This window comes from Trachymyrmex septentrionalis, unplaced genomic scaffold (assembly GCF_001594115.1).
Source record: "Trachymyrmex septentrionalis isolate Tsep2-gDNA-1 unplaced genomic scaffold, Tsep1.0 scaffold114, whole genome shotgun sequence".
Classification (NCBI taxonomy): Eukaryota; Metazoa; Arthropoda; class Insecta; order Hymenoptera; family Formicidae; genus Trachymyrmex; species Trachymyrmex septentrionalis.
The window spans coordinates 582,481-604,533 of record NW_017304269.1 but is presented as its reverse complement, the minus strand read 5'-3'; the positions used below and the strand labels follow the sequence as shown (position 1 = coordinate 604,533).

At 28.6% G+C, this 22,053-nt stretch overlaps 3 protein-coding genes across 3 annotated transcripts; 2 read left to right on the top strand and 1 right to left on the bottom strand.

The window, feature by feature from the left end:
* Positions 1-1,639: 1,639 nt before the first annotated feature.
* On the bottom strand, positions 1,640-3,171 carry LOC108753075. Its single transcript, XM_018494423.1, has one exon. It carries the CDS (start codon positions 3,098-3,100, stop codon positions 1,640-1,642), a length of 1,461 nt encoding a protein of 486 aa, XP_018349925.1. The 5' UTR covers positions 3,101-3,171.
* Positions 3,172-7,407: 4,236 nt separating this feature from the next.
* LOC108753067 lies at positions 7,408-12,870 on the top strand. The gene is made up of 14 exons (XM_018494417.1): positions 7,408-7,462; positions 7,562-7,812; positions 8,322-8,646; positions 8,965-9,132; positions 9,242-9,445; positions 9,561-9,723; positions 9,798-9,916; positions 10,159-10,317; positions 10,524-10,762; positions 10,912-11,073; positions 11,728-11,846; positions 11,947-12,061; positions 12,161-12,479; positions 12,559-12,870. The coding sequence occupies exons 1-14, from the start codon at positions 7,445-7,447 to the stop codon at positions 12,868-12,870; spliced, it is 2,673 nt and encodes an 890-aa protein (XP_018349919.1). The 5' UTR covers positions 7,408-7,444.
* A 1,153-nt stretch (positions 12,871-14,023) lies between these two features.
* Positions 14,024-21,326, top strand: LOC108753060. The gene is made up of 6 exons (XM_018494404.1): positions 14,024-14,526; positions 15,653-15,930; positions 18,763-19,015; positions 19,191-19,259; positions 20,134-20,220; positions 21,210-21,326. The coding sequence occupies exons 1-6, from the start codon at positions 14,263-14,265 to the stop codon at positions 21,309-21,311; spliced, it is 1,053 nt and encodes a 350-aa protein (XP_018349906.1). The 5' UTR covers positions 14,024-14,262; the 3' UTR covers positions 21,312-21,326.
* The last annotated feature ends 727 nt before the right edge of the window (positions 21,327-22,053 follow it).

Below are 22,053 nucleotides of genomic sequence, written 5' to 3'. Positions count from 1 at the left end.
TGCGTAAATGCTAAATAATATGACACATTGCATTTTACTGAATACTAAAAGTATACGACTACTAACTCGCACGATTAATTATTCACAAAAGAACTGAGACGACACTCACGTAACAGATATTTCGTACGGTTCGTTCATTTGGAATCGAAACGCGATAGAAAAATAGAATTTGTTTCTATTTCGCGATAATTACGGACGACAATTATTTTTGTTTAATGTAACATTTTTATCTGGTTCGAGTATGATTCGATTATTCTTCGAACGGTATTACGCGAGTTATAAGAAAGCTACGTTAATATAAATACTTTTATGCAAATAACGCACGGAGAGGGACAATATCATTTGAAAAATGTCTCGTCTACTTACACCTTGACGTGATGAAAGGGCTCAATACCCAGAGGATATATACGAAAAGAAGAGAGGTTTTTCTCAAGTATCTAAAAATTTTCGGATTTATCTGAATGATGTATCTAGAAAAATTTTTAGATATTGAATAAAATCGTTCTCTTCGTGTAAAAATCCAACGGGGAAGCTAACATATCCTCGTCCGCCGATTTAATTTAAAGTAAACGAACCGCAGCCGGTTCGTCGCGTCGCGCGTTTTGGGAGTGCCGTTCAAGTTATTGGACTCAAGTTATAATCCGCGCGCGATTATAATGCATTATTCGCGAGGGTTTTACGCGAGTGTCCTGTGCGAAAGGATGTCTGTGCCCGATTCTGAGAGGAGGAGGAGGTCTGGAAGAGGCATCGGGTACCGGCGGAGCAACCTTGCGGTAAATATTTTTTGCTTATGTACAATCTTTCTTCTATTTATTCTTGAGTCGTTTTATTTTACGATTTAAAAATAATAATTTAAAAAAAGGATTATTTTTCTTACTTGAAAATTATTTTGAAATTTCATACGAATTTTTAAGATCTATTTTTAAAATGTATAATATTTCATAAATATCGCGAAATTTTTGACATTACATCTTTAACATTACAGAATTACAAATATTTAAGGTTTTGATATATTCTTCTTAATCAGTACATAAGTTAATCGTTTCAGCTTCATTTTAAGCCATTTTCAGTGAACAAATTAATATAAATATAAGCGTTATTTCTCTCAAGCTGATTGAAAAGTAAGGAACGTATTGCTAATACTGGTTACAAAGCTAAACGTCTTAAATTTAAATGGAGTTAAGAATTATAGTAAAAATAACTATGGATAATTGCATGTCAATGAAAATAATAGATGAAAATAATTATGTATAATAATAGAAAAACTTAGATCATAGACATAATAAAACATTTTAACGATAGTTATAAAATAAAAGATAACCAAAGTGAAGTTGAATGTACACAAGTCACAACGTGATTTCCGAAACGTTTGGTTCATAGACTGACTAACATAACAAGAATATATTAAATACTTAATTTGCGTTCCAATTATTGTGCATGATTTTGATTTGCCCGAACGTTTTCTTTACTTTACAAGTACTTGTATAATTTTGAGAGTTCTTTATGTATAACATTATTTCAATTTATTTTTGGAGCTGTAAATCTATTTCTTTTCCAGCTTCTTTAAACTTTTATCACAAATTATACGTTATCAGAATTTGTTATATAAAGCTATAAAACGTCAAAGAAATTATATTAATTATAAGGTTCTATTGTCGAATTTAAGCGGTACAAGCTCTTGGAACATTTTCGATGACTTTTTCTTAAGCTCGGCATGTTTGTCGCCTTTAAAGGCTGCTGCCCGATCTAGACACGCGTTTATCACCTTATTTACGATAGAGATGACACCAGGTAGTTTCATCATGTAAGAGAACATAAATTTCTGCAGAGCATAAAGTATTTTCTCCAGTAGACTAAAGGACCCGTACAGGCGAGGCATGTTGAGTTCAAGTATATCACAAAGATAAAGCATAAACACTTTATAATTGGATGGAAGATCCATATAAACTACGCCTTCAAAAATACACATGACCATGTGCTCCCACTCTGGTGTCACCTGCCGGAAATTCGGTTTTACCCAGTACTCGATGAAATCTTTAGTTCGTTGGCGTACTTCCTGTAAATTACCGCGACAGAAGTTATACTGATCTTCTATGCCCAGCAGGTAGCCCAAACCGCGCCAGAGGTGGCAAAAAGCCTCCAAATCTTCGTCGCTAGTATATATTCCGAACTGTTCCGGATAAAGCACTACCAAACTCATGCAACTGAACATCACGCCCACCATGTCGCCTTGGTTCAGACTTGTCGTTCTTGTCATCGTATAAGGACAATGCTGGCTCTTCGCCATCGGGCACGTGTCTGCGAAGTCTTTCGTGACTTTTCCCAAAATAGGGCACCATACATTTTGAATCTTACTGTCTCGATCAATTTCCTCAAAGCTTTTCTTACACAATTTCGATCTCATGGCGCTGTGTAATCTTCGCACTCTCTGGATATCGCGATAGGCTAGCGTACCTTGGCACCAAGGATCGCTCGTATACCAATTTTGGAAGCTCTTGGCCGTTTTGAGATATCGCACAAAGGCGCTGTACGGAGTGCTTGACTCTTGACTGAGGATCAACGGTTTGATTGCGTCAGAGAAACTAAATATCTGGATTAGACCCATTATATGGCTCATAAGAATCACGCTGAAATAACGTTCGGCAAAGCGTTGTCCGCGATAAAATTTATCCATTATTAACCAATCCGGTTTCATATTTCCTTTTCGTTCACTGAAATCTCCATTTTCGAACATCGCCGGCAATATAAACCTCAAAGATTCGGGTATGTTTGGGAAATAATTGCTGATATTGCTTATTAGGTGATCATACTGCTGTTTAATTGTCCACCGATCGAAGTGTTCTGGTAATTTGCTGTTATCGAATTCTTGTCTACATTTTGTTATGAATGCTTTGCGCTCGTTGATGAGACTGTTCAATAAATTATTCCATTCGTTAGAATTGTCGAGAGAAGAATCAACGTCACTCGAGAATCCGCTATCTTTATCTTCCCTAATTTTTATTTTGGGCATGACGTCATTTATCGCACACACACATTCATCATTATCATTCAATAAATTCTCTTCAATGAATAAATCAGCCTCACTGCTTGTGATTTCCATTGCAGGTTGTAATTTATGTAATTTTATTTGAATAAGTAAGTGTGTCTCTTAAAAGTTCGTTAAAAGTTTGAAAAGGTCCTAATCCGGATGTTTAACATTGAATCTATAAAAAAATTTTTTAAATTATAAAATATAATAAAACAACTTTATGTAACTTTATGTAACTTTCAAGAACTATTAATTAAAGAAAATATTAAAGAAAACATAAAAGAAAAAAATTTGTATAGCTAGAACATGAATAATAGTAATAATATAGCAATTTAATGTGATTACATATGTATGCATATCTACATATACTATAATATTGCGAATTGTGAAAGAAATCGATATAAAGTTTTTGTCCTTAAAAACTTTTTTCTTTTTTGCTATTTATCATACTTTGATTTACTGATTACATTTATAATAAAAGAAATAAATTTATAAAACTAAAGTCAAGAATTTAAAATTAACCTATAAAAATCTAATGTAATTTTATCGAACGTAAACTAATTTCTTAAGCAAGTGACTGATAACAATATAATACATTGCATCAGAATTTTGATTATGTTCCAAAATTTACTATCAGAGCTAAAAACCTATAATGTCCGTGACTGTAACACGCAAAAAATTCGACATTGATCAATTTCCAGCTTCTAACTTCTGATTTATGACTAATGACTTATTGTAGAATGGCCATAAGAATTTTAACGTCGAATTTTAAGGAATAGCTTTCATTATTAATCTTATATCTGAATACTATTTTTATTCTCTTTATCGTTTCTTTCTCTCTCATTATTTTATTACGTCGCAGTTTTTACTGTTGAAAATGAGATAAATAATATAAATGTTTAAAGAAATTTTGAATGTAAAAATGTTCAATCTTTGTCTTGAAATAATTATTTTTACATAAAACAATAATATTTTCAAGAACATTTATCACAAATACTTTATTATAATAATTGAAAATATTACGTAATCAATATCGATATTTTAACAACAAAAACATCAAAAATATTTAATAAGGCTTTAACTTATTTTGATTAATTTTTATATTCTATTTTAAGTAATATATTTTAATTTGTATATATTTATATGCATTATTTAAAAAAAAGGAAATTGTAAAAAGAATGTTGAAATTGTACGAAATCTATTAGTGACTTTTACTTCGCAACAATGTGTAATTATGTGCAACGTTTTATACCGACGCGATATAGTACAGCAGTGCCTGCAAAGCATTTTAGAAAGCACTATGTCACTTGCATAAGCGCTTTCAGAGCTACTGTGCCATGTCGTATAAAAAATATATAAAATAAATCTGACGCGATTTGTTCTCAAAATGAGTGTATAATGACATACTTTATAAATAAAATTAAAATTTAACATAAAATCAGAAAATAGTATCAATCTTAATGACCGATCTTTTGATGTTAAAACCACAGTGTGCACAATATATAACGAAAATAAACTTTTTTAGTTTTTTATAATATATAATATCATGCAATAATTTCATGCGGTGAAAATGTTATTAAATCTGTCATATAATAACAAAGGAGATACGTTTAATTTTTACCGTTTCTTTTATTGCGTTTAAAACATTTATCGTAGTAAATATTCCACTTTTTTTTAAAAGCGCTTCCGAATTGATGAATAGTACAATAAATATTTTTTGACACTTCCGCAAATAAAAATTCCACAACAAAATATTATAACTACTTGTTTAATTGAAAGTGCATCTAAAGTAGCCGAAACGTAATTATATAATATAATCATATTTAACAACCAATAGATTAAATAGCTAGTAGCATTATTATGTAAGTATCTTATATAACTTTTTACATTTGGCCAAATTGTAACACACACCAAAATTGCTACTAAAGCAGCTGATATCGACAAGTAGTTCCTTAAATAGTCCTTACAATTTTTCAAATTAAATTGTCAAAATAAATTTAAAATATGTACAAAATGAAAAATATTTTACTTACATTCGGAACTTCGCTCTCTGTGAAATTATTCTACGAATTCTCTATGAATTATGAAGCACGTTTTCAACGATATATTTATAAGTCTATCCCTACTTGAGGATATCCCCTTCTTTTGAAATCGAAACATTGTTCAAAATCAATTAAGATAAAGTTTGACCACTAGCAATTTTACCATTTATGCGTCATTGTGTTGTTATTATTGATGCAAGATTAAACTACAAAATTATACACATTTTTTATTTTTAAATTTATGTTTTATGGATTAAAGTATACTAAGGAAATCTGTCCTAACTTTAAAATGTAAGAAAATAAAACAGATTATTAGCATGATTAATAGTCTTCGATTTATCTTGAATCTATTAGACAACAAAATTTTCCATTTGTCTTCCTTCGTGTTTTCTCATTTTTAACGTGTAAATTTTTTAATCTTTATAGTTTTTATATTTTGCAATACTTCCATAATTCTACTCATGTTTTTTGATCGCTGGCTTATTAATTTTTTATATGATATAATATTATAATATCAGTAAATTATCATTATATTTGAATCATTCGAGAAGTGTCAACAGAAATTAATGCATTTAAAAAGCTTATGGCTATTAGGGAGTTTTTGGCAATAGTTCGAACTGTGGAATCGTGATGATGTAATTATCACATTTCCATAGTTCGAACATACGACTTCACGGAAATATATGCACAAGGACAACATATACACATACATATGCATGCTTCATATGGACACGCAAGCATTGCTTGTATACATATGACCTATCGGTTGCAAAACGAAGACAATAGGAGGAATTTTTGTAATATTTATTCAGATAGCTGAACGCTAAGGTCACGTTATCTTCTTTCTAACAACTAATTAAAAAAAAGATAACATGACTTTAGCGTTCACCGTATTTGAATCCACGTTATTGCAAAAACTCCCCAATAGCCATAAGCTTTTTAAATGCATTAATTTCTGTTGAATACTTTTCAAGTATTATTGCTTTATATTGTTCTCTATTTAAGAAAAATAAAAATAAATTTGTAACTCATCTCCAATTATACATTTCAACTCGTTATTTAAATGATTGTTTTCTGCAAATTTAAACAAAATTATTTAAAATTATACTCTCTAAATCTGAATTAATGAATATAGTCACTAATTATCCAGTGGCATACTTGGCATTGGATAATCAGTGAAGTTCAACGAAAAGAGAAAGAATGTTTGAGCATTATACCTGGTGTTCTTAAAGTTCGGCATCGCTCATCTAGAGCGGACTAAACTGAGTCAAAGTCTTCTACTATTTTACGATTTTCTCAATTGTTAATGAGATATTAATTACTAAAAATTGCTAAATATTGGTTTTCAATAATTTTTTACTCGAATATTATCAATTTTACAGAAAAATTGCGAGAGACAAAAATCATTTGTTTTCTTCTCATAGAACTTTAAGAATTTTTTCAAAATTTTTTATCAACTCTTTAGTACTGCATTGTCTTATATACTCCATAAGAAAATACGGTATCAAAAAATTCTGAAAAAATTCTCAAAACTTTATAAGAAGAAAATAAACAATTTTTATTTCTTGCTGTTTTTGTGTTTTTTCGTTCAAGAACTCATTAAACTAATTAAACTACCCCTCTTATGAATAGTCGGCATGCTTCTGTCCAGAAGATTTAGTGCAGAGACGAACTATATCTACTTTTGATACGATTTTATCGTTTGTGTCAGAAAATGTATATAGTCACGTAGTTTTCAAATTAAAAATGGATGTACTGGCGGTAGTGTATGGGTGATTTCAACAGTAACAAGAAAAAAACCGGCATAGCCTTCTTCAGATTTCTCTTTGCCCGAGAGAGTCCATGCCGGCCTTTTTCCTGTTGTCATCGAAATCGTACACTAGCGCCAGTACATCCATTTTTAGTTTGGAAACTACGTGACTATGTCCATTTCCTGACATTGTCAATAAATTTGTATCGTCAAAAATGGATATGATTCATGTCTGTACTACATCCATAGAATAGAAGTGTACTATGGAGGGCCTTCAAATTTTATATCTAATTTCAGAATTTTTTTTTTCTCATTAATTTATATATTATTGAACTAATTATATATTATTGAACTAATTTTCATCGAATAGCTTTTTTGCAAATTGCCATACTTTAAAAGCAATATCCAATCAGAATACTAATTGCCAATCAGAAACTCGAATATCAATGTCACTTCTCGTAGAATTCTAATGCTGATAAAGAGAAACTAAAAATTAAAGTAAAAAGTATTAAAATTTAAACGAATATATTTTTTTAAGTACTTATCGATAGTCCTTTTAATTAAGTTATTTAATTAGTCGTTGTCAGCAGAATTATACAACTATAATCAAATGTGCAAATAAATATGCAGCAAATATCTGAGGTAATCACAATTATACAATTGTAATCTTCTTAATTATTGTACAAAGATCTAGCAGCGATATAAGAAATTGTTTAAAAAGTTTTTTGCTTGTCATGTAAGAAAAATAATGAACAGGATGAAAGAGCAACGGAATACATCAGCTCATTCCATTCATCCATTTCTGATGCTAAAGATGCGGAAACAGCGATATTGTTATTACAATCTGAAAATAAGTTTACTTTATTGGCAGCTATACAGACTTTGTCGAAGTATGCTAGTAAATCGAAAGACAATGCAAAGACACTTTTTCATCTCGGCATTGTAAATAATGTTCTTCCTGTTATCGAGCACGAAGATATATTTGTTCGAAGGTTTGTGTAGAAATAAAACTTTATCTTTATAGTATAGTGCTAAATGCTATTATAATATTTGTAATGCTATAAAAAAATTGTCATAAAATTAAGGATTTTTCATACATTATTTATAAAGAGATTTCTGAAAAAATACTTTAAACTCCTTTAAATTTTATCAATTTTTTTCAAAAATTTATAGAACGAGAAAAAAAATTTAAAATATTTGAGAATTCACATTTACAGGGTAAGGTACTACCTATAATTTAAAAAACTTAAAAATTTTGTGTAAATTATACGTTGTATGACTTTGAGAAATTTATTATACATATTATATACATATTATATAATATATATATTTTTCTTAAAAAGATTTTCTACTTTGTCACGATGTTTTTTTTTAAAGTTTTTTGCTCACATAAGAAAAATAATAAACAGGATAAAAGAGCAATGGAATCTTTTAAATACATCAGCTAACTTTTCCAATACATTTAACGTAATTATTCATACATATACTTGCTGTAATACAGATTTGCTGGGAAACTATTGACAGAAATGACGATAGTGCCAGACGTAATAAATGATTTGATTGAATCCCCCAATTGTATTGGCCATTTTGCAAAGCTATTAATGAGAGAGAAAGATATTTTCATGCAGGAATACCTTTCTGCAGTGCTCGCAAAATTATCCGAAGATCCATACGGTAATGCTCTTCTAGCAAATCATTGTTTAAACGTGAGCATTCTTTTTGAAGGATTTCAATCACCAGATCCGGATATAAAAAAGCATAATCTCGAGATTCTGCATAATTTAATGCATGATCCTGTAGCTGCGCATGAAATTTCAAAAAGCAAGGTTTGTTATATGTTTCTGAAGACAATAAAAATCGAAACGTAAGTAATTAAGTATCGAATGTAAGGGGAAAACGGAAACAAAAGTAAAAATAAAACATCTTGGAGAATATAAATTAGAACAAAAAAGAAAAATTTTTAATGATAAACGCCTCTTTTGCATTTTACTATTCTAATTTAAGCCTTTCAGAGATTTCGTGTACGATTCTGTTATTTTTTTTCTTTATATTCGATTTACGCTCGAATTTGATCTTTATTTATATTAGGGATACTGTATCAACAAACAGTTTGAAATTTTAATTCAAATTTTTCTTGTCTTTAGAAATTTAATTTCCCTGCGCTGTATCAACACTTTGAATCATCGTACTCAGAAATTCAACATCTTGCGCTAGACGTAGCTACTGATTTAATCGGTAGGAACAGAGATAAAGATATACAAACTTTATTTTATGAAACAAACGGAGTTAAAATGCTACTAGATATTTTGAAAGTATATATATATATATATATATTTTATATGGACAATTATATTTTTTGTTAATAAATTATTTTAAGTATATTTAATTATTTTGTAATTATACATGTTAATTGTTGGCCAGAATGACGAGTGGAATGATTTGCACATTAAAGCTTTAAACGTATTACGTTTTGCTGCCGAAAATCCAGTCGTCGTAGATGAACTTATTGACAGCGGAAATATTCCACAAATATTAAATTACATAAAGCATACGGAAAATCCGAAACTTTTTGTAGAAGCGCTTAGAATTTTTGTACATGTTGCAAATACCTTCAAGGGAAGAAAAGTAATTTTATGGTTATTCAAATATATATAAAATACACAGAAGAGACAACACATTCTTCTTAAAGTTAATAAAATATTAAATTAAATTGTATAATTTATAGTTACTCTTTTAATAGATTTTATATTCCCACGAGATTATTGAATGTTTAATAGATACTTTGCGACAACCGATACAATCTGACATTGTTGAAGTTACTTGTTATGTAATTGGGAAAATGACACTTTTTGATCATGCTGCAAGAAAACTCGCAAGCACGGAGTCTATTAAAACTATTTTAGGTTTCATAAAGAAGTAACATAGATAAGAAATTTTTACATTAAAGAAGGAAGGTAAAGATATAATATTATTTCAGATTTACTGAAAAAAGAAGATTTGCAGTGGTCTACAAGACACGCCGCAAATTTCGCAATCAAACAGTTATTGATGAGCAATATTAAAAATTGCAATATTTTTTCAAATATTAATGGACCAGTAACTATTTCAAAAGTTTATGTTTTTTACTTATTAATATATTAATATTCTAATATATTAATATATTAATATATTAATATTCAGAATAATTTCAACAAGAATTATCTAACAAGAATTATCTAAAGTACCTTAAAAGAATATTTTGCATAATCCGTCGCAGTTTTTTTTATTTATCTTACTTGAATAACATGTACATTATACTTAATATAAATGTATAAATAATAATCACTTTCTTCTTTAAGGATTATATGTGGCAAATGTTAAAACACTCAACAGAACAAGTTCCTGTAGAAACTTGTATTATTGCTCTTGAAGTTCTGCTTACCATGGCACGACATCTAACTTTCAGAGATACAATGATTAATTTTGACACTATTGACACAATTTGCTTGCTTTTAGAGGTAAAAAATAAATTCTGATATGAAAGTATTCTTTTCTAATATATTTTAATACGTTAAATATGTAATACGTTAAGTATGTTGCGCTGATTTCGACTAATTGTTCAAGCTAAGTTAAAGATCATATTTTCAATAATATTAATGGAGAATTTTTTTCTCTCATCTTCATTTTTATCGCAATATAATATTAAGAAATATTAATCTTTTAGTCAACTTATCCATTTGTCGATGAATTTAAAATCGCTTGCTGCAAGTTACTTTCTGCATTATGCTTAGAAGAAAGTGGACGGGATTATTTTCTCAAAGCAAAAGGATCCCAAAGAATATTCGCTCTCATTACTGATGCTTATTCAGTTTCAGTAAGAAACACTACGCTACAGTTAATACAAGCAATTTCTACAGATTTAACTGTAGCAAAGTCCTTCGTAGAAAATAAGTACCTTCTATAGTAAGTTTCATGATAAGCTTTCTTTTGCAATTTTATATATGTTTTGAGGAAAGATCAAGATACTCTTTCATAAGAGATGAAACTCCGAAATATACTAATTGAAATTATTACATAGAGTTTTATAGTGATAATCTAATTTTATTCTACAGCATGTTGAATAACCGTTTATCTTCAAAAATTCCTTTATGGGACACTTGCATTGAGATTCTTCTTAAATCGCATTTACCAACTAAATTTGCTTTTACGGGACGTTTGTCTTTACATGATCTTACTCAGGATGGGTTTTATGTCTCAAAAACCAATATATGCCCGTATGTAAATTTTTGTTATAGCATACGAAAAGAACGTCTTAGTAAAAATTTTTTCCAGAACTTCTATAGAAATTTAGAATTTTTTTGAAATTTTTGTAGCTTTTTAATTTTTTAGAAAAGTTTTTTTTACAAGTTGGAATACTTTAGAAATACCAAAAAAATCTATATCTTCTTTAGAATTTTTAAATAAATATAAATTCTAAATATTTTTTGACATTTCTAAGATTTCTCATTCCATAATTTCCGAAGAAAATCTAAATCTAAATAGATTTTATGTATATTGTTTCAGAAATCTTTATAAAAATACAAAAAATTCTTAGAAATGTTATAAGATACAACGAGAATTTTTTTTAGAGTGATTTTACTATAAATAAAAATTTGGCAGAAATATAGATCGAATACCTAATAATTACATTTAATCATCAAGATAAATTATATAAAACACTCAAGCATGATGATGCTGTAAAAAGTTTTAACATTCTAGCAATCAGTTTAAGCGTTCAATGTAATTATTAGGATAGTTTAATATAATTATTTTTAAATCTGTATTTAACTAAATTTTTAGATACTTCAGTAGAATCGTTCTTTCTGTAATTAAATTAGCTGAAATTGTTTTATTATCATTTGTAATGTTTCCATAACTATTTTGTTTAGATCTCCCGTGTTGGATGATATTTTCCGAATCAAATTTTGTCCCTTAGAACCCATTTATGTGGTAAATTATTTGCAATTACCAACGTCGGACACTTTACAGAACGAGATAACTTTCGAAAGTAATAAAATTTTATATTTTATATAAAAAATGAAGAGGGTTAATGAAAGAGAGAGAGAGAGAGAGAGAGAATTACTTTAAAAAATTGTGTTTGTTTGTAGGAGACATAAATGCGTGGCTCGAATCAAAGTTCGGTCGATTGCAATGCGATCCACATTTTTCTGAATATGTGGAACTCTTTAAACGTGTGCTCTTAGCAAAGGAACTAAAAGATGTGTTAGTAGAGCTTCTAAAAATCTTATCTAAAATAATTCATATATCCCATTTAGTAGGATTTTATACAAACTCTTATATAAAATAACTTATAATATGCAGCTCAGCGACAGAAAAAAATACAGATCGAAATATCCAATACGTTCTCTCACGTGCAAAGATGTTAGCTGTATTCGTGGCGCGTCAAATGTCTGGTGTCGATTCAGCGGGAATTAGATGCATCGGTCAGCAACTTGAAGTTCATTTGAAGCAAATTAAAGAATGTTTAGAAACGAGCATGATTCCGCTTGGGCAACTTCGTGTTGGTTCTTATCTCGAGCGAGCTATGCTTTTCAAGGCGATAGCTGATAGAATATGCCTTCCAGCAGCTTTCGTACGCGGGGAATACGGTGTCTCGTGGATTGAAATAGCCATACCTCAAGTAATATACATATTACTTATGTTAAAGCGGTGTTTTTTAAATATATTACGTTATTTATGATTCAACGCGTGTCTTGCAGACGGATGACTTAAATGAAGGAGGATTATTTGATGCTTGTTTATTGGATGGAAATAATGATGATTATGAAAAAAGGATTACGACCGAATTATTAGACAAGTCAAATGTCTTCACATATCAGAACGGACATGAGAGAGAAAAAATTTCCCTCTCTCGAGATTATCAATCGACGATTTACCCAACCAAGCTTATGAAACCGAATTTTATCGTGGATTTGATGGATACACCGGGAGATTTGATCCCAATTGGAAGTCCTCGTTCAAAAGTATATACTATTAAAAAAATAACTTATAACAAAACATGTTGCTATTAAAAACTGATTTATTATTATAAGATTTATAATATAATAACAATTTTTTAATAAAATAGTATTTTGATTTTAACCAATCTTATATTTAAAAAAAAAAAAAAGTCACAAAAAGTTTCTGGAAATGATTGGAATGTAATTTACAAAATTCTTGTCTTATATACATATAATTGTGTATACCTATATAAATTTTTTATATAACTATAGATAATTTTATATAATTTTATATTACTTATATATATAATTATATAAAAAATAGTTTTTTCCGAGTTGTGCATATAACTTCAATATATAAAATTTTTTATCAAAGTTATCAGCTTCAACTCAAGTCGATACGTGTCGCTAGAAGCCATGTAAGTAAAAAGCATCCATTAAACACATTTGTACCTAATATAATATAAAGACATTATGTTGCAAGTATTACGTATATAATCATTTATCTCTTATCATAAAACAAAAATAAATATTCCGCAAAAAGAAATGCAATCTAATCTAGATTATCTGTGTGCTCATTCTGTTCAATACTTGCTGGTTGAATGGCATATACATACGTTATACGACATTATATATTTAAATAATTATAGTATTTTCTATATATTATATATATATATATATATATATATATATAAATAATACATATCACAAGATTTTTTAACATTTGCTTTATCTTTTTCAAGTGTCAATTGTGTTTTATTTATTAGCAATAACACTACACATTTTATTAACATTATATAATAAAACGTGAGACATAAAGTAGGATATATACCTACAAAAATATATTCAAAGTGTAATATCATAAGAATTGCTTTGTGGCTTTTACAGGAGGTAGTAAATAGCGTTAGATTTTATGAATAAAATCAATATCATGTTCACTTGAAATTAAATCCAAAAAGGATAAAGTATTTGGTGAACTGATCCGCAATTAGTACATAGGGTCTAATTGTGGACAATTGTTATTACTTCATTTAATTAAAATTAAAACATATAAAACGGTATCGAAATGAAATAAAATCATCCATAATGTAATCTTTATGATCACTCGTAACTATTAAATATTTCATTAAATGTTTGATATCGTTCTAGATAAAAATATGAATTTTTTTTTCAGGGATGATTCACAACTAGTGGCCTTAATCTATAAATAAAAATTCCGTGAAAAGAAAGGCAATCTAATCTAGATTATCTGTGTGTTCACTCTGTTGTTCAATACTTGTTGGTTGAACGGCATTTACATACGTTATATACGCTCAGTATACATATCTTACAGTGTAGTTCTCACAAAATTTCTAGAGAAACTGCGAAAACTATTTCTGAAAATCTTATAAAAAATATTAAAACGTATTTGTGTCTCGAGCAGCAAGAATAAATTCAGTTAAAATACTAGCCGACTCGGAAATTATGACAGAGACGCTAGAAAGAGCGCTGGCACCACTAATGACCATTGGCAAGTTCTGCAATTTGGGCGTATTTGAATATCCTGTTGGACAACCTAGAACGTGTATCTCTTACCAGTATGCTTTGGCTAAATGGAGCCTTTTTATATACTTCTATCACTATCCAAAGTACATCAATGAGTTTCAGATAGATAAAACATTTAACATCAATAGTATTGTACCGTTGGTCACCATTACATTAATTCTCATTAGCATCTATCGTTTTAAGGTAAAAATTTAAAATGTACTCCTCGGCCACTATATAAAAATACTTTTAATCAAACTCAAGCTATGCAATCTATCGCATTCCGCTCTCTCACTAATCTGCTCATTTCTCATAAATCGTATGCAGCAAGTTATAATATATCCTTTTCCTCTTTTCTCCTCTCCTCGTGCCATTTTCTCTAGACTACCCCAAGGTCTCGGATTTTTACTTTTAATATTTTTGTCTCTGATTTGTCTAATGTTTCTCTATTCTCCGATCTCTTCATTTATGCAGACGACGTAATTCTTCTCAAATCCTTTTATCCATTCGATGCTTTAGCAAACTGTTCTGCTTTAAATAAAATCTAAAATCTATTGCTGAATAAACAGTTCAAATAGTGAAAGATACAAAATTATAGACTTTTTTAATCAATAGAATAAAATATAACAGCGAAATTCACTCACCCCACCTCCAACAACGATCGCACGTGGATGCAAACATCATTAATCCATTAAACAAATTTAAGATTCACGATTGTCAAAGTTAGATTAAAAATAATTTAAGTACCAACAAAGACAATCATGTTTCCGAAACCGTGACCGTTTGGTCACATAATAACCGTTAAAAACAAAAAAGATGTGTCGTGAGAACAGAAATGTATCGGTCAATTAAAATAAATATATTATAACTTATTAAGAATTTTTATGCAATCATGATTTAATGCCTCAGTGTCAGTTTGCATGTTGAGATCATTTGATTGGCGATTTATGTAGAGGATCTTCGACATTATTCGTTTATTACAATTTTTGTTAATATTCCGCATGCGCGTGCGCGTATGTGTGTGTGTGTGTGTGTGTATGATTTTAACTATTGTTTTATCACTTATTGCATCGTTGCCTTATTAATCTGTTAACGTGTAATCTTTTCCATAGCGCTTTGCAATAAACTAAATTAAATTTAAAAAAAAAAAAAGTTTTTTTGACAGATCAATTTTCATGCTTACATTATTATAATCTGATCATTCTTATAAACTCTTTATCTGTCACATTCCGTGTAAACATTGTAATAACAACACACAATTTTTACTCAAAAATAAAATTACAATAATATTTTTTGTGTCGCATAATCGATCAATGTGATTTTTTTAAAGGAATTGAAAATGTGTTTACATGAACTTGCTATAGTAGACCACACGTTGGAAGCTCTCGGAACACCAAAGGAATACCAAAGGCTACGTAATTGGATAATTCGAATAATAATCGGATGGATCGTATATGTTTTTTGTCAATCAATATATTTGACTTTTCTTCTTATTTTTCTTAAATACGACATAACTTTATTTTGGAATCTGATGTTAGATACATTTCTGGAAAATTACGCGTCAGACGTCATTATCTTGAGTACTATGATTTCTGCAACTATCCTTGGGTTAGTGTTATACATATGTGTATTTAATTTGTAAGTTATTTTTATTGAAATTGTGCGTCATAATGTTTACAAAGTGGAACACTTAAAGACCTTTTGGTTAACATATAAAGAAAGAAAGCCATTTGCGTTAGTGACCATGACCTTGACAACATATATATGTGTCTGTATTTTATGTACAAAACATATATATATAAAATACTTATTTTGAATATTAAAAATATACTAAACAACAGTTTTATTTAAAATAAATAATTATTTACTATTTTTCAAATATTTGTAAGAGATGAACATCTTAAAAAAAAACGCTGTCAAGGAAGTAATATTGAGTAATGTAATCAAATAAACACATGGTCAGAATTTTCATCTCCAGTGAACTTGATCTTGACATATGTCGTCATAAAAAAAGTAACGGCAAAACTAACGGTAAAATTGTAATATAAAAAGTAACAGTAAAATCGTCATAAAAAAAGTAACTACAAAACTAACAGTAAAAGTAACTTCCATCCCTGGCTGTAAGGGAGAGCTGCGCCGTATGTCGACAAGTAGTTATAATACGATTGAATTGATGCTACGTTTCCACAGTTTGAAAAAATAATTCAAATTTTTTTCATTTTTTTCTTTTTATTTGACATTTAAGAAAATAGAAAAAATTAACGACTATTAATTCTAGTTTGGGCGATAATGACATGTTCTCTGAGAGTATAACCATAAAAGTAGAAGTCAATCGGACTAACAATCTTTTTGGAATCACCATATTCGAAACATGGTTTTGGAAAAAACGCGAATAATGTTCTGAAACATTTTAGTACAAGTACCGCTCCGTTTTCCGTTAGGAGTGAAAGTGACACTCAGAAGGGAACGAAACTTTACTCTATTGGATAGAAATATTCTGGAATGGTATCGAAAGGTTGAATATAAATAATGGCGAGCGCTGGTTATAGCAATTGATTGGTGCGCGCTATTTGTATCGATCAAGCGGTCCTAAACACCACGTCATTTTATTTCGTATATTTTGGACAATTTTTGTTTCTCCTAAAAAACGTTTTTATGGAATATTCTTAAGGCTAAGTTTTCAAAAGAGCAAAAAAAAATCAATTTTTTTTACCCCTAAAACGGAAAAACCTTCTTAAAATGCATTTGTTTAATGTTTTTAATAATTGTTTAGCAATTTCGTTTAACATTTCTCAGCTTACTGATTAATAAATTGTTATTTTCTGTAAGGCGCTAATGTTCAGGTGGCTTTCTTTTTCGTTATCTAAAAACGAATTATAGATTAAAACAACTGAAACTAAATTATAAATTTTGGATAAAACATATTTTAAAATTCTGCTTCTCATATATGTATAAAATATTCTATTGAAACATAAACAGTAAATAATTAAATTCTAATTTAGTCCGATTTCTGATTATTTATTAATGCAATTAGTGTTAATAATGCTTATACATAATGCATATTTTATAATGTTAATAAAAGATATAACTGAGTCTTTTTTAATTCAGATGCATAAACTCCAGATTTCATCGAGTCAATGAACGTTTGTATATATTATATTCTGATCTATTTGAAAGTAGTGCAGATTACAGAAGACAAAACAGATCCATCTTTGCGCATCAGCGGATAACAGAAGCTAAAGATCACAATCAATATATATGGATTATAATGTAATAATTAATAAAATTAATGTGTACACACATGTACGCGAATGTATATATGTATACAGAATGTCTCAATCTAACTTTTACATTGACATATTTCAAAAAGTGTATATATATTAAAAAAATGTTTTCTATGAAAGTGCAACTGTTTCGAGCGAGGCCTATTATGATCACGTTATTCTTTTCTAAATAGAGATACGATGAGAGACGCAATGAAAATGATATAATATTTATTCACGCTTTTTAAAATGGAATTATATGATTTTTTACATAATATGATTTCTCTATAATCATTCTGCATGTAAAAGTATTAAGTTAGAAATATAAAGAACTAATAATTTATGAGATATAGGTTTTTCTGGCACATATAATTGACATGACACATTAAATATCTTGTAAAGCATTAATTTTTTGAAAATCGTAATATTCTAATACGTTTATGAATTTATAATAATATGAGATAAATCAGGTGTAAAATATAACATATACTTATTTGTTTAACAAAATTATTCAATGTGCCTACGTGTTTTTTTTTTTGGAAAACTTTAGAAAATGGGCGACCTTTCTTCAATTTCAATAATCCTGACATATATTTTCAAATAAAATTGATGATATTAACGTATATTTAACACTTTGTTTTTTTTCCAAGTGGAGCCAAGTAAAGCAGATAAATTCTCTACTTTAAAACATAAATTTTCTCCTTTAAAACGCATATTCTTTGCTTTACAATACAAATTCTCTATCTTAAAGACACAAATATTCACACATGGTGAACCGCAAGTTATAAAACACTATAGTTTATTCTGAAAAATAATAAATAAAATGCCAATTTGAGCCGACACTGGTTATTAGTGTGTAATATATAATATTATTTATTTAAAGTGATTATTGAACGTATATGTTTCGACCTACGGTCAAGGTCTTCTTCAGTACAAAAGATAAAAATTAACAAAATTACATAATGATAGCGCATACATGTATAAAACTAATAACATAAAAAGAAAAAAAAACGCGTGGTGGTGATGTCCGAGTTAATCTTGATCATTTAATTACTAAGTTAACTAAAAACTATACTATAATTTATATCAAATTCTACATTAAAAATATAATTTCTTTAGTACTTCTCGTGTATGTCTCTCGGTTTGATTAATTATAACAATTACAATTTATTTACAGGTACATCCATCTACAATTATGCCTTATATCACGCAAACTAAACAAAATATTAAAAGTACAAATGTTAATACAAATGGTATGGTACTTTAAAGAAGCTTTATCTTTCTGTCTAGTAATGTATAAATTGTTTGGAGAGCAGCATGTACGGACATTTACTTATGCTATCGTCTACTTAGATCAATATTTTGAATTCGTTTTGAGGACCATTTTATTTCTTACATTATGTTGCATATGTCAAACTATTTATAATAAGGTATATATTATAATAGTACAAAAAGCATTAATAACTATTTAGCATTAATAACTAGAATAATAAGCACAAGCAACAATGAAATTACACATGTCAAAGTTTATTTGAAATTTTATTCATTGAATGCAAAGTTTTCAGTTTTACTACAAACTTTCGTTTTATGTTAATATAATTTCAGATAAGTGAGACAGTAGCAATTCTTCATAAATTGTCCAATTATAATCTCGATGAGGATTTACGTGAACAGGTAAATAATTACAACAAAATTTTATTTTAGAATTTTAACTTCTTATGCGTCATTTTATTAGTGCTCAAAATCCGGATATCTACATAAATATCATTGAATAATTATGAACAAAATTGGGATATTACATAACAATTGTGTTATTCTTTTATATATTTTAGAATACTTGTACACATACGTTCTAACATCACAGGTAATAGAAAAAGTTTCAAAAATTATTTTGTATTTTATATAACAAAAGCGAGTTTTTAAAAGTTATTTCATACTATCAATATTCTACTATCATACGATCTGTATCCTACTATCACTATAAATATTGTGCAAAATAAGCTCAATATATTTATATTGGTATATATAATAGAATTGAAAATAATTTTTAAGGGTTTTGTAGTTGGTGTTAATATGTACAAATATTCTAAAAATACATATAAAAAAATACAATATGTTAAATTCATAATGTTGTATTTTTATATTCATTTTGAGTTATTTATTTTTTAACCATGGTCGGCCTTGCTTCTACTCAATATCGTTAATTTCACTAAAACATTATAGTTAAATAACTTAACTCTTGAAAATGTATTAAATTTGATTCAAATTTAATTTATTATTTACTAAATTTATACATTAATATGAACGTTCTACTTTCAAATTAAAGAATGGATTGATTTTGACACATATTGAAGTTAAAAATAACAAAATGTGATTAAACGTAAGGGATAGGGTTGCTTTTTAATATCTGCGACAAAGTAACATAATTGACGTTTTATAATAATGTCTTAAATTTATTCATCCATTTGATAAAATTTATGCAAGTGTCCGAACTGTCAAGAATGATAGTATAATATTTAACGCTTATTAAATTATTTATTTCAATTAGATCTGGCAGTTTATATTGCAAATAAAACAGAGAGAGGTAAAATTTGGTTTGGGACATTACTACTATGGATATAATTTTATCTGCTGGGTATGTCCTATTTTAAATAAAAGTATAAAAATATATAATATTCATATATACATATATATATACAGGGTGGAATAGTAACTCTGTTCACTTTCTCTTAGAATATTTGCCCTATTTTTAGAGATAGGTAATAATATATTTATTGAAGTTATATAGCATCAAGGGAATATAATATACTACTAACAGTTTTCCTATAGATGGAGGCGCTTCGGAAATTTCAAGGTCACCTCCACTTTTTTAAATGGAATTGAATTTTTTTCACAATATGATTCTTCTAATTATTGCATATAAAAGTATCACTCATAGAAAAACTATTACTGATATATTGTACCCCTCTTGATGCTATATACAAATTCAATAAATATATTATTTTATATCTCTAAAAATAGAAAATATTTCTAATGGAAATATTTCTAAGTGGAGAGAGTTACTGCTCCACCCTGTATATATACAATTAATTCTTTGGAATTTAATCTTTTCGCTCCTAACGCTGGCTATGTTCGGCATCCACGAAGCGATCCGTATAGATGAACACTGTCTACAGCCAGCATTTGCGAAATAATTTATAATGTTCCTTATAGTAAAAGTTACGCCAAACCATTCTGTACAGCCATATATCAAGCGTTGTTAACACTGATTTTGTCAAATGATGTTTATATTTAAACATAATTAGCAGTAGTAGTATATTGATACCTGTAATGACGCTGGCATGAAAGGGATAATTAAAAAACGAGAAGATCTTTTACAAAGAAATTCTAATTATCTTTTAGGACAATCCCTTTTTTTTTCGAAAACATGTCAAGGTAGCGTTGTTCATGCTATTCGGGTGTAAAATGAAATTTTAAGCGCCAAAGACTGTCCACATACATATAATGTGTACACTTTTGGCGCGGGGTCGCGATCAATGGCGCTATTCCGCCCGCTTTCTGAGCGAAAGAGTTAACAAAACTATTTTCATTAAGTATATATAATGATAACATACTTTCTTTCAGACGTATGCCACAATTTTGTCCGTTAGGATAATTCTTACGCAGGTATATAACAGACTTTCCATTCTCGCAATGCATGAGAAATTTTGTTTGATTATGGTTTGATATGAATAAGATGGGCGCGCGCGTATATAATTAAATGCATTTTATTTAAACCAAAATCTCGAATTTTGTCATAAAAATAATCAGAAATAATTTCTGGTTGTTATGACAAGAATTGAGATTTACATTTTCTAAAACTAGAATTATATTACAAGTATTATATTATTAGGATTTGTTTAACATTTTTTAGTTTGGTTGGACTCAACATACTCTTAAATTTGGATAATTAGAATCATAATTAATTTTAGTCTCAACGCACTACAGTCCAATTATTGTGTCAGTTGACACAAATCGGGTGAATATGCTGTATTGTTTTATGTCGTTGTGTTGTTTTCTATAGTAAATTGGAATAAAATAGTATAGTATCATGGAGAAAAAACGTCTTCTCTTTCCGTCGTCAATATAATTTTGAGAAAAATGTATAGAAATTTTGAAAGTATTATAGCGATAGGATTAATTTGGATTTCTCTATGTTACATATTACTTTGTAAGTACCTCACAGATTATGAGTGCATAATGCGCATCATTTATCCTTGTTTACATTCGAGGAAACAAGAAACATTATGCATAAAAATGCATAATGTCTCTAAAGAATGCAATTAAATGTATAATTAGACATTTCAAGGAAAATTTTAAGTCGTAATAAAGAATTTTATCTTAAAGATTGAAATGGGCAGGGGAGTAGCTGATTTGACGCAGAATGCCTTATATATACATATACATATGTATATATATATACATATAT